This window comes from Sprattus sprattus (genome assembly GCF_963457725.1).
Source record: "Sprattus sprattus genome assembly, chromosome: 7".
In the NCBI taxonomy this organism is placed as follows: domain Eukaryota; kingdom Metazoa; phylum Chordata; class Actinopteri; order Clupeiformes; family Clupeidae; genus Sprattus; species Sprattus sprattus.
The window spans coordinates 23,194,935-23,208,090 of NC_137926.1; the positions used below are offsets into that span (position 1 = coordinate 23,194,935).

The 13,156-nt window shown below is 45.5% G+C and overlaps 1 protein-coding gene across 3 annotated transcripts in view; it reads left to right on the forward strand.

Moving 5' to 3' along the window:
- LOC308367702 (MOB kinase activator 2-like) overlaps positions 1 to 13,156 on the forward strand; it is a 48,844-nt gene that overhangs the window by 17,533 nt on the left and 18,155 nt on the right. Inside the window, exon 1 of one of the 3 annotated variants that reach the window (XM_080841691.1) lies at positions 4,535 to 4,640. The exons of 1 other annotated variant lie outside the window; for it this stretch is intronic. In XM_080841691.1, the coding sequence (XP_080697817.1) occupies positions 4,603 to 4,640 (38 nt within the window). In that variant the 5' untranslated portion in view covers positions 4,535 to 4,602. Of the gene's footprint in view, positions 1 to 4,534; positions 4,641 to 7,442; positions 7,548 to 13,156 lie in introns of those variants that run through there. One more of the 3 variants, XM_080841690.1, reaches the window with a different exon arrangement.

Sequence of the window (13,156 nt, forward strand, 5' to 3'; positions counted from 1 at the left end):
GCGGCTGTATATATATACAGTACTGTGCAAAAGTTTTAGGCAGGTGTGAAAAAATGCTGTAAACTAAGAATGCTTTCAAAAATGGAAGTGTTAACAGTTTATTTTCATCAATTCTTCATAAATTAACAAAATGCAGTGAAGGAACAGAAGAAAATTCTAAATTAAATCAATATTTGGTGTGACCACCCTTTGCCTTCAAAATAGCATCAATTCTTCCAGATACACTTGCGCAGTTTTTGAAGGAACACGGCTGGTAAATTGTTCCAAACATCTTAGAGAACTAACCACAGATCTTCTGGGGATGTAGGCTTCCTAAAATTCTTCTGTCTCTTCATGTAAACCCAGACAGACTTGATGATGTAGAGATTAGGGCTCTGTGGGGGTCATACCATCACTTGCAGGACTTTCTGTTCTTCTTTAAGCTGAAGATAGTTGTTAATGACATTGGCTGTATGTTTGGGGTTATGTTCCTGCTGCAGAATACATTTGGTGCCAATCATACGCCTCCCTGATGGTATTGCATGATGGATTAGTATCTGCCTGTATTTCTCAGCATTGAGGACACCATTCATCCTGACCAAATCTCCAACTCCACTTGCAGAAATGCAGCCCCAAACTGGAAAGGAACCTCTACCATGCTTCACTGTTGCCTGCAGACTCTCATTATTGTACCTCTCTCCAGCCTCCAGCGAACAAACTGCCTTCTTCTACAGCCAAATATTTCTAATTTTGACTCATCAGTCCAGAGCACCTTCTGCCATGTTTCTGCACCCTAGTTTCTATGTTTACGTGCTTAGTTCAGTCACTTGGCCTTGTTTCCTTGTCTGGGTAGAGCTTTTTGGCTGCAACTCTTCCATGAAGACCACTTCTGGCCAGACTTCCCCGGACAGTAAATGTCTGTACCTGGGTACCACTGGTTTCTGCCAGTTCTGAGCTGATGCCACTGCTTGAAATCTTCCGATTTCGAAGGTAAATAAGCTTGATGTGTTTTTCATCAGCTGCATTACGTTTCCTTGGCTGAACACTGCGTCTACGATCCTCAACGTCTTCTTCAAAAGAGCTGGAACTGCACATTTTGAAACCCCTGTCTGCTTTGAAATCTTTGTCTGGGAGAGACCCTGCTGATGCAGTATAACTACGTTGTGTCTTGTTGCTGTGCTCAGTCTTACCATGTAAATGGATAAAAAATAAACATTTATTGTTTACATTTTTCAAAGCATTCTTAGTTCATAGCATTTTTTCACACCTGCCTAAAATTTTTGCACAGTACTGTATATATATATATATATATATATATATATATATATAAACGTCATATATGTTTACTTGGTATTGCCTGTGGCACTCGCTGACCCTCAGTTTTAGTACCTTGGGGGGAAAGAACTTAAACATTTCTGCTCACTAGCATGTTGAGGAGCGCAATGGTAGCCTAATCTGACCACTAGGTGGCAGCAGAGTTTCAGTGTTCTGCACCCACAGCTCAGCTGCCTCTCTGCCAGTCTCCCCCTGTGGCCCTGCACTTGGCTTTAAGTTTTACCTTTTATAGGCAACTGACCGCGGGATTTATGGGCATATTTATCTGCAGTGCAGTTCTGGTTTCCATGTCTATTTTTCATCCCTAACAAGGTCTCAGCTCCTTCCTTGTGCCCCGTTCTCACGGCCCAGAGATCACTTGCCCATGTCAGATTTTAGGACCAGCTTCCCCTCAGCTCTGCTTTAGCACTCCGACCACAGCCATTACTCAGCCCAGCACATCAGGGGAGCCTCTCTGGAACCGCTCCTAAAGCTACAATTCTATCATGGCTCTCTTTTATTTTTTAAGTATTTCGTTTTTTTGGGGGAGCTGTACAGTTTCACTGATACTTTGGAGAGGTGAGATTTGAGGGATGTGTAGGCTTTGGTTTTGGTTTTAATCTGTGGCCGTTGTTTTCAAAAACACAAAACGTATGCAGAGCTTATTACAGCGATCATTCCGGAGGCGTGAGAACCAAAAAGAATATCTAATAATTTCTTACATACATTTAGTTTTCTGATTAGCATGTCAAACAAATAAAAAAAACACCAGTTTGTAGTGTGCATAGGCCTACTGGTAAACATGTTCTCTTCCTAGCTTTTTCAAAATGGGATTGTAATGGTTGAAAAATGTTTGTTTGTCAAAAAAACTCCACATTGCACTTTTACGTGTACCTTTCAGAACACCAAACCTTCCTCACGTCTGTTTTCACCTCTTCTTAGGGGGGTACAGATAAGTAAAGAATGTTCCACAGATGGGTGGCGAGGTTGGGGTGGGGGTTGAGTTTGTGACACCCCACCGCGCTTTGTAAGGCTGGTGAAGTACCTGCTATAGCCTGCTTTAGAAAAACACTCACTGCCAGTCAAAGTTCACAGCTTATCTATCCCCAAGCAACCCATGCTAGCTTTCATAGAGAGAGACCAGACCACTTCAAAACACACCAGGCCCTGAGCAGGCAAAATAATTGCAAAACATTTCTCAGGCAAATGATTGTAATCCGGGTCTGCATGAACATGGGATGCATTCATACAGTAGATTAGTGCCAAATTATTGTCCAATCTGTTGTAAACTCAGATGCTATCTGGGCCAGTGTTCAGTCCCTCTTTTAACTTATACACAGGAGAAGATGTTACATTTGTTGTCTATTATACCTAGCCCATTATAACCTATTTGAGTGCACCACGTCCACTATACTTTTACTTCACAATACAACAACAACAAAGAGATGCCTTTGTGAGAATTTCACTGGGATTGTCAAGTGGGCACCTTCCTTCGTTGGTGTTTAGTTGATTTAGGCCCATGACATCTCTAACAATCAATCAATCAACTTCAATTTTATATAGCGCTTTTCTAAATACTCAAAGACGCTTTACAGATCAGTCCGGTCCAGTCCATTCATTCAGACAGTCATACCAGTGATGGTAAGCTACGAGAGTAGCCACAGCTGCCCTCAATGGAAGAACTGAATAATGTGGGGTAGTGTGGGCAGACTTAACTTCCCATGTGCTTCCTGTAGTGTCTCTGTTGTGTCTCTTAAACAGCCAGTTAATGTTAATCGAGAATACAGTGTCCTTCTGAGGTCATTATTATTAAGCAATAAGCCCCAAGAGGCTGTGGTTTGCGCTGATTTTAGAACAGGTAAGGGGAGCTGTTAGGCACGACGCGAAGCTGAGTGCTTAAAAAAAAAAACCTTACCTGTTCTAAAATCAGCGCCAACCACGGACTCGCGTGGGCTTATTGCTTTTCTAAAACTGTTACTACAAATATTTGATTTGGTTTCATAAATAAAGACAATTCAATTTAAGAAACAATAGTTTAATGATAAACCGTCATTCTTCCGCCACTAAAAAATAAAGTTCCTAAATAAATAGTTGCCACTCAACCCTTGAAGCAACGCAACAGCCAGATGGAACACTGTATGAAATGCACTATATGAATACGCTGCGCAGTAATATGGAATGTTATCATAGAATGTTATGAGGTCAAATTGTAAGGTTGTGCTGGATTTTACAACGGCTTTTAGCCAATTACAATCAAGGATTTGAACAATCAGTTTTAGAAGACCTGTTTTACCCCTGAGTAGATTTAGCAAACAAACCAGGCATGCTGGAGTTGAGCAAGCAGGTTTGCCACTGGTGTGGTTTTCTGCTGCGGCCCTTGCTGGTTCACCAGTTCACCAGGTGTTGCAACAATACACCAACATGGCAGCTCAACAGTAAAGGGGCTGTGAGGTCTCGTCTGCTTGGAGAGGAGGGAAGCTTCTCACATATTTTCTCATTAGGATTCACAGACATGCTTCCACAGCACACACAGAGATGAGATAGGGAGGTGTGTGTGAGTAGTTTTAGTGGAGGTCTGTAAATGGATGATTGTCCTTAAAGTCCCCCTGCTCTCTCCCACCTCCCTGTGTGTGCATTGCATAACTCTGCAGTTTGCAGTCTAGGGATATGCTCTTGAATAATAAACAAGTGCATAGTCTGAGTCTGTGATGCCAGCCAAGTGGCTACTCTTCATTTGCCTCTGCAGCACCCCCTAGAGGGATGGGGGACTCTGTGCAGAGCCAATGCCCTAGCACTAATAAGACGTCAACCCTGAGATTTGGTTCAGGCATCAGTTTTAAACTGATTTAAGCATGTTGCCTGTAGGCCTATTGACTCCTAGTTGCTCAACCAACCACTGCCAGTTTGTTTATTGCGTGGTTACAAACGGATCGTCGTTGTGGTTTTATGGAATGCTTTTTCACTTGTTCTGGAAGCTTTTACGTTAAGGACAACAATTGTGAAGAAGTGTCAAAATTACACGTGAAGGCTATGTGTGATATGATTGGACTGTTGAATTGTGCAACTCTTCCCCTCCTGTAATTAACTTCAAATGCGTGTAATTTTCCGAAACCGTCTCACAAATTTAAACCCAGCCCTACGGAAGCTGGAATACCGGGGGCGGCGGTCTTCTACCAATACTGAGCAAAGGCACAAAGCGCTCGCCTTTCCTTTGTCTTAGTTTGCAAAAGGCAAAAAGAGAGACAGCTTTGCTAGAACGACCATATCTCAAAAAGTCTGGATATCCTTATCAAATTCCTGTCTCGCAGAATGAGATTCAAAAGAAACGGCTCCTACACTTTGAATAGGTAAGCGGCTTCTAAATATTGACTAACGTGCTCTTTGACGGAGCAGCAGCCGTAAGGAAATGTTTGAACTTTTGTCTCTTTAAACATTTATTCAGTAGCCTACTAGTTACTGTTACTCTCGCATCATGATTGATTGGAGTGTTTCAGATGGCGCACTGTCTAGAAACATTAATCGGTCGGTTAAAAAAATGACTGCTGAAAATACTATATTTGGATATAAGGACCACGCGTTTTTTGAGCACAGAGGTTGAGATCATTGCTGAGCTCATACATACTAGTACTCTGTTACACCGTGGCAGGAAGATGCGTCATATTCAGCGAAAATGTATCTTTAAAAACAAAAAATGCGATTGTTGAGTCAAAAAGTAATGGTCAATTTGTAATCGATTATTAATGTTATTTGTGGTTTTAGATTTGCAGTACTTGTAATCTGTAATTATTTGCATTTCATAGAGTCTGTAGTCTGTATCATAATTTTATAGGAAGCACACACTATGAATCCTGGCCATGTATAAGACCATGTGATGTAGGTTAGGTGTCCAGAAATAAAGGTGGAAAAACTTGTATATCTTGACTAACGGGGAAGGGGCTGCGTGGGCAGTGGGTCTTTGTTTTGACTGCCGTTAACTGAAAACCGAAACGCAGCAGTATCTGAACAATTAACCTCACCGATCAGCTCTCACAAACGCCCAACTACAACGTCTGAATGGATTCTGAGGCGCCCATTACATGACAGAAACTACATCTGGTTTCAAATCAAGGTCACCAGTCTGTTGATGCAGTGATTCAAAAATCTGATCCTGCTGCCCTCCTCATTTAAATGCATAATATAGCCTAATGACAGCTTTCTGTAAACTAATCAGATATGCAGACTGCCTTACTAAATGTATCTCTGGGATTGAGAACAGACTGATGGTTGAATTAAATGACAGAAAGACTTGTCTGTTTTTTTTTCTATTTTAAGCTCCTTCCTCTGCTGAGTTAATGATGAGAAATTGAGCTCTGCTCTCCTCTGCGCCGCGCTGGCAGGCCTTACCAAACACAATGGAAAGTTTGATCACTTCACCCGCTACGTATCCCTCTGCACTAACTGAGACGGGAGCCAAACAGTTTACAAAGGGGCGGCTCATTAGTTAATGTGAACGGTGTGAAAATGGGCTCATTGCTTTGGTGACCCTTTTTTTGTGAATAGTAGTGAGAGAGGGGATGGAGAGAGAATTACAGGAGGGAAACTAGTTTATGACCTATATCCGTGCGCTGTACACTGTCGTTCTGCCCATCGTGTCTTGTTATGGACAGGAGTGAACCAAGCTCCACCTGATTAGTGCAATCTAATAAAGTTGAGCTGTAGTGCACCAGACCGAACGGTTATTGAATGAACCCTGTTCGGCAGAGCCGTCCAGTCACGATACCGCTGCAGTGATCAGATCAATATGGCCTGTTTTATTACTTTATGTTCACCCGAGCAGCTCTTCGGCTTTCAGGACGAGCCTGTTCTCTGTTGCTTGTCCCTGTGAGACCATTTCAGCAGCAGAGCTGAATGAGTCGTGGCTGGGGTAGGCTGTGCAGGACTGCAGTGGGTAATGGTTCCTTAATGGTTCCTGCAGAAGCAGCTGAGCCGAGGGTGTTGACGTAAAGGGTGGGGTAGAGGGGTCTGCTTTGTGTTTAGGCCGAATTGAGCTGGTCACACCTTGTTTATCTGCGGGGTGTGATAAGAGGTTGTTTAGGTGTGTTGTTGTCTGCACTGTGTTTGGACAATTGAGGTGTCTGTGTCTGTGTGTGAGGGAAGATGGAAGCTCTCCTGCACGTGTTTTCTGTTTACATTACAGATGGGCTGATGGTTGGCTCTCTTGTCCTCTTGTTCTTGTGTCAGCACATTGGGCTGTGGAGATAGCTGGCTGTGCATTAATCCCCTCAAGACGCCCTTCGTACCTCTACCACCTTCCACCACTTTTACTGAGTTACCACTACGTGTTATTGTTCACATTCTGTGCTCAATGTTTGTGTTGTTTTGTAGTGTGTGTAGTGGCAGAGGTGTTTGAGAGGCTGGTAGATAGAAGATGGAAGCTCTCCTGCACGTGCTGAGGCTGGTACTCACAGACTGGCTGCTGCCTCCAGAAAAGTTAGTTGAGCTCAGGAGGAAAACTGCCTTGGCTCCCGCAGTGTCCAGTCAGCAGTTTGTTTATGGAAGTATATTTGCCAACCTTATGTTCCCGCCTCGAGAGGCAGACCCAGAGTGTGTGCGTGTGTGTGGAAAGAGGGAGGGAGAGAGAAGGAGCAAGCAAAAGAGAAAACGTGAGGCAGGGAGAGTCAGAAAGGGGAGGGAAAGAGCAACAGACAGAAGGGGGTGAGAGCGAGAAAGAGAGACAGAGAGAACTAGTCAGAGAAAGAGTAAGAGAGGCAGAGAGTTTGATAGACAGAGAGGAGAGGACGTACTGTCAAATAGAGGGAGGGGCAGTGAGAAGGGAGCTTGCTCGCTGAGGGGGAAGCTGAGTTATTGTGTGGATTCAACTCTGTTTGTGCTGCCTGCAGAACTGCCTGTGTGTGTCTAGCCCACTTGACTGCTGCGGAGCCTGTGCACCACCGGCAAGGAAAAGCTTCATCCCGCTGAGTGTGTGTGTGTGTTTGTGAGCAAGAGAGAGAGACGGTGTGTGTTTGTGAGTGCCCGCGTCAGGACTAGGAGGACGTGGGAGACCGAGTGTAGGAGGGAGGGAGGGAGGGAGGGAGAGCCTCACTGCAGAGAGGTGTAATGCTGAAGTGGTGCTCGGAGACAGCGGTTGCTCTTCTCTGGCACTAGCGGAACAGCCAGCGCTATCAGGAGAGAGGGGAGCGGGCAGTGCGACGGCCCCGCGCCGCCCTCACCGGCTGCATGGGGGTACTGGTCTGCTGCGACTGCTTCTTCTATAGGTATGACATTCACCCACGTATGCTTCTGCTTTAGGTATGACATTCACCCACGTATGCTTCTGCTTTAGGTACAGCATTAGCCTGCGTTTACCCTTGCTTAAGGTGTAACCTTAGCTGCTGTCTAGTTCATATTCCAATATTTTTCTTTGCAGTGTGCTTCTTTGCCTATTGAGTTTATCTCTCCTTTTACAAATAGCTTTTGACATTCTTCATGACTGATATGATACTCTCTACATTGTGAACTTTCCTGTTGCTTGTCTTTGCTCAGTCCTTTACCCTCATCGTAGTGTTTACTTACTAGTGTGCTTTCCTGTCATATGACTTGAACCACTGTTACTTTGTGAAGAATAGGCTAGTCCTCCCCTCTCCTGGGTCCTTTTCCATGGCACTGTGCTGTGCTGTGTTGTGCTGTGTTGGGACATGCGGTTAGGAGACATCTGAGGACAGCGTATGCGAAAGCACAGTGGTTTCGGGGGGAATGGCAACCAGCCAGGACCTTCTCTTTCTCTCTTCATCAACTTGGCTAGGGCTGGCATGGCGATTTTCTTTTAGGGTTGCGGTGTTTGTTTGGACACAGTGTTCCCATGAGAGAGGGGGAGAGAGGGAGGGAGGCTGCAGTCTTTAGACTTTGGCCCTCAAACCTTTCCTATGACCCTCTCCCAAGCAGAGGCTGAGCCTCAGACGTGGGCTGTTTAAGTAAGCCTCGGTTTTTACCATAGATCGATAGACGTGCAACCTGCCAAAAGGGAATAAAAAAAAATCTTTCCCCCTTTTAACTTCTCTCTCTCCCTCTCCTTTCTTCCTCATTTCTCTCCCTCTCTCTCTCACACACACACACACACCAGAATGCGGTTGGAGGTTTTTATACTGCTGCTGCAGTATAACTCTATATATAACCAGTTGCTGCAGCTCTTAATGTTTTTGATTCTGCTCGCCAAAGTCACAGCGCACACAGCTGCATCAGATTAGGGCTGCACAGAGGCCAGTGATTCATGCCTGTGTTTGCCTTTGCTCCCTCCTTTTGCAACATTAAGAACAGCCAGCCCTTTGTGTGTGTGTGTGTGTGTGTTGGGTAGGTATGGGCATCTACAGATTATCGTAGTGCTTTGCCTAGCTGACTGACTCCAGAGCTGGTATTTCTTGCCGTGGTTGGTGGCTTTATTTTGCTGACGCCTGTTGTTGTTTTTCTGCTGTCTTGCTTAAGAGTGGCTGTTGCTCATCGACCCTCTCTCACAAGGGAGCTGATTAGAGATGCCTGCATGACGAGAAGGGTGTCATTGATTTTAATTATGTAATTGTGTGTGTGTGTGTGTGTGTGTGTATGTGTGGTTGTGGAGAGAGTGTTTCCTTTGCGTGACATTGAGGCCCATTGTCGCTTGTGTTTTTGAGGGAGGCTGTGGACTACATCCTAAACAAAACCCTCACATCACCTTCAGGCTTCACCCAATCAATTAAGTTCCGGCCAATACACAACAATCCTTTTAGAGCTTGCCAATACATGTAAGAAACGCTTAAATTGACTTGCCTAATCCTCATTGTTTATGAAACAATAGTGTTTCTCTTCGTCCCTGGAGCGGTGCTCAAGTCTGGCTACAGTTTTAGCGTCCTTATCTGGCTTTGGTATCAGCTAGCGGTCCAGTTGAATCTGCTGCATGCGTGTGTGGTCTCTGAGGTTCCTCTTTGTCTGCATTCCTGCCTTGCTCAGGGGCAACGTTGTGTGACGGTCATCTCCGAAGGTTGGCCCCACTCTCAGACCGCCCCCCCAAAATGAATACTGCCTTTTGGGCAGAGATGTCAGATTCAGGGCTCATTTTGATAGTCCCTTGTTACCACTGAGAGGGTTAAGGGAAAGGTTGATGAAAGGGGGTTTTGATTGTATGTGAGATCTCAACTGAAGAGCCATCAGGTCCTGCTCTGATTAGCTGCAGGTATATGTGGATTTATTTTTTTTTGCCTTTGCTTCACATCAGTGCTAAAAGGATTGTTAGCATCTATCGAGCGGCTCTCATCATCCCTTTTTTTTTGCTCAGCACTTCTGAATTGAGCAAGGCCACGATGTCCCCCCCCATCCTGTTACGCGATCGTCCTCTATCCTCCCGACTAAAAGTGACGCGTCAGTGCTTAGTCCAAGCCCCCCCCCCCCCCCCTCTCCGCATCGCCGGGCTGTAGGAGTCAGCACACAGACTGATGGATGGAGCCTAGCCCAGCAGAGCCTCCAGTGCTCACCTCAGCACAGTCCCCCAGCACAGTCTACTGGGTACATTACATAAAACTCTGTGTTTGTCTCTCTCTCATTTAAATAGCTTGACTGACATGACATGCACATTATTACTAATGCAAGGTCTTTATTATTACTGATGCATGTCCAGAGCAAAGTGTGTGTCTCTCTCTATCTCTCCCTCTCCCCTCCAGCCCCTTCTTCTCTCTCTTACGCCACATCCTCAGCCTCCCTGGGGAGGAGAGGAAATGACCCCTCCTCCTCCTCTCCTTACTCTTCTGCATCAGCAGGAACTGCAGTGCTGGCAAATACCTGACGGAGATAGAGAGAGACCGAGAGAAGTGCATGAGCTGCAGGGCCTGATCGAATGTGCGTCACGTGTCGGAATGTCAACAATGCAAATGACCCCTGTAAAGGTGTTTGTGTGTGTGCATCTGTGAATGTGTTCATGCCTCTGAAAGTGTGTGTTGGTATGCATACGTGTGTGTGTGTGTGTGTGTGTGTGTGTGTGTGTGTGTATGAATGTGTGTGTGTACCTATGTGTGCACGCATGCTTGTGTTAGCCTGTGTGTTGTAGGTGTACGTGCACATCTGAATGGAGATGGCAGTGTTAAGGGGGCCTGTCTCTGCTGGTGTTGTTGAGCGAACGTGTGGCTAAAGAGCTGAGCTGATCTGAAAGCTAGTTGGATGGAGTGCTGGTGACAAGCCTGTCCAACCTTTGTCTGACAAACATGCACTTACACAGAGACTCTCACACCATGCTGTGTAATTTTCTTGAGAGCCTCGCAAGTGACCTCCCATGAACCTGTCTTGCTGTCTTAGTCACACAGGCACGCACGCACGCGCGCGCGCACACACACACACACACACACACACACACACACACACACACACACTCACACTCACACTCACAGACGTAGATTCCAGGACAACCCAAACCCCCCAAATCTCCAGCTCAAATTGTCGGTCTGTCCCCGACTTGGACTTTGTTTTAGCCCCTGTGTGCAGCCGAGGCACCAGCGTCACCCAGCAGTGCTATATTTAGCTGCTGCAGGCTCCTTGACTGAGCGCAAAAGAGTGCTAGGAAGGACACTCATGATGGCATGTGCTGATGTAACGTTCTGGGGGGGGGGGGGGGGGGATTACCATTTCTGTTATATGGTCCTAAATACAAATTATAGATTGATGAGTTTATCAAGACATTACCCCATGTTGACGTGTAGTTAAAACTGCTGTATCTTTGCAAAGCATGCCAATTATGCCTACATCTAATGTTCTTTCTCTCATGTCCTGCCTGCTTAACTTCCCTCACACTTCATTGCATATTTCCCCAGTTTGGTCATTTCACTATTGTGCTGCACTGTAGAACTTCTCTGCCAGCTCTTCCCCTTCCTAGTTTACAAACAATAGCTTGTTGGCATGCCAACACTCCTTGTTTCCAAGGTTAGGTTCCCATGTCTAAATGTTATTACTTGGTTGAGGAAGTGATCAATCAAATGACCGCTGCCAGTGCATGTAGTGTTCAGATGAGACTGATCCTTACTGTTCAGAAGGGTGTACTTAATTGTGCAGCAGATGTGGTGCAGGAATGGTCTGGCCATAGTCCAAGGGCTGGTTGGCAGCAGTTAAGAAATGGTCCAGGGACACAATGGAACAATGCCCATGGGCCTTACCCTTCCTTCCCCATAGTGTGCTTTGAATCTGAATGACCGGGGATCACGCCATACCGGGGACCTGCCAAAAGCACAGCCTTGGTAACCGCCTAGTCAAGTTGGACTTTGCCATTGGTCTGTTGTCCCAGCCACAAACCACTGTCAGCAAGCCAGTGGACATTTGCGATGGAACAGCCTTAGCTGACCAATAAGGTGTTGGCAAACGGTCGCTGGTTGTCACAAAGATGTTGTGAATGGATGTCACAGGGGACATAGAACTGCTTAGAGGAGAATCTGAAGGCTGGGTATTGATCAGTGTGGGTGTGGCATACTCCCACTCTTCCTTCTGTTCCTGTACACAGCACATTGATTTGAGTTGAGAGTCCCTTTTCTTGTCACTCTGCCCCTTTGTCAGGAGGTGAAAGAATACATGTCACCCTGGTCTGTTCCTGTTCTTTCTGGACACATCTGTTTGGATATGCGAGTGGCTTTTGGTCCCCCTCTGCAGTCTTCTGTCAGCTAGTGATGTCGCAGATATTGTTTGCCTCCAGATGGAAGCTTTTTTTTTGTGATGAAAGTGTGTCCTTGGTGTCCCCTGTAATCATGGGTAATTACGTGTTGTTTAGAGGGCAGGGTGAATAGGCCCGGCCCTCTGTCCTCCCACAGTAGCACATGTTAACCCTCCCAGGGTTCACTCGGCTCAAGGGGAGCAGTTCTCTTCTCCCATAGGAGGTTTCTAGGTCTTTCTTTTTCTTTGAAATATCTGGACTCTATGTTTACGCTCTCGCTCTCGCTCTCTCTCTCTCAGGCACAATTCTCATGAGGCAGCATTTCTTGATAAACCCAAGATGCCTCTGAGAACTTGATCTCCTTTACCAGATGGTATACAGCCATGTCAAAGACATGGGACTGCCCTCTTCTTAAGCACAGCATTTAATACAAAATATTTATTTACTGAATATTTTGTTTCAACCCCCACAGTGTTAAAAAAAAATGTTTACGTGATTTAGTATCTAACGGAACCCCACCTGAAGAAGCAATAATTTCAATGAAAGGTTTAACAGAGTTGCTACTTTTCGTAGACTACTGCAGTAGAGGGGGCAAGTAGAAGTGCGTGATGATTCATAAACATACGTTTATATGGCGGTTGACCAATGACAGTTCTACAGTCAGAGCTTTCGCAAGAAGGTGGAACAAAAGGGAGATACCCTTTTCAAAACTTGTAAGGGCGTAAAAACTAGTTTGTGAGCGACCCAGAGAAACACAAATATTCGGCGAGGCAAAATCCCGGACAATTTTGGAATCCCTGCCAGTTGCATTTTTAAGGTCTCGACATGTCCGGGTAAAAGAGGACGTCTGGTCACCCTACTCATACCAATGTCATGCATGTATTATTGTGCATCCCTACTACATAACGTTAGGAACTACCCCTGGATAGCTCCTAGGCTGGGACGCCACTCAGTCACTTCCTGACCCTCAAAACAACTGCAAACACTCCTCAAGATGGACAAGCAAACAAAATACGCCTGTTTAAACGTATCAGTGTTGCCAGATGCACGATGATTATCCTCCAAAGACAATCATTTTTAGCATTTGGTATGATTCTTCGCCATTTCCAATCTGGCAACACTGAGCACATGGCCTCTTCCACTAGTAGGCTAAATAGAATCTTTTCCACATGCAGATGTCATGTGCTGTTGTAAACCATGCTTGTGACTTGTTGCATCGTTTACAACAGC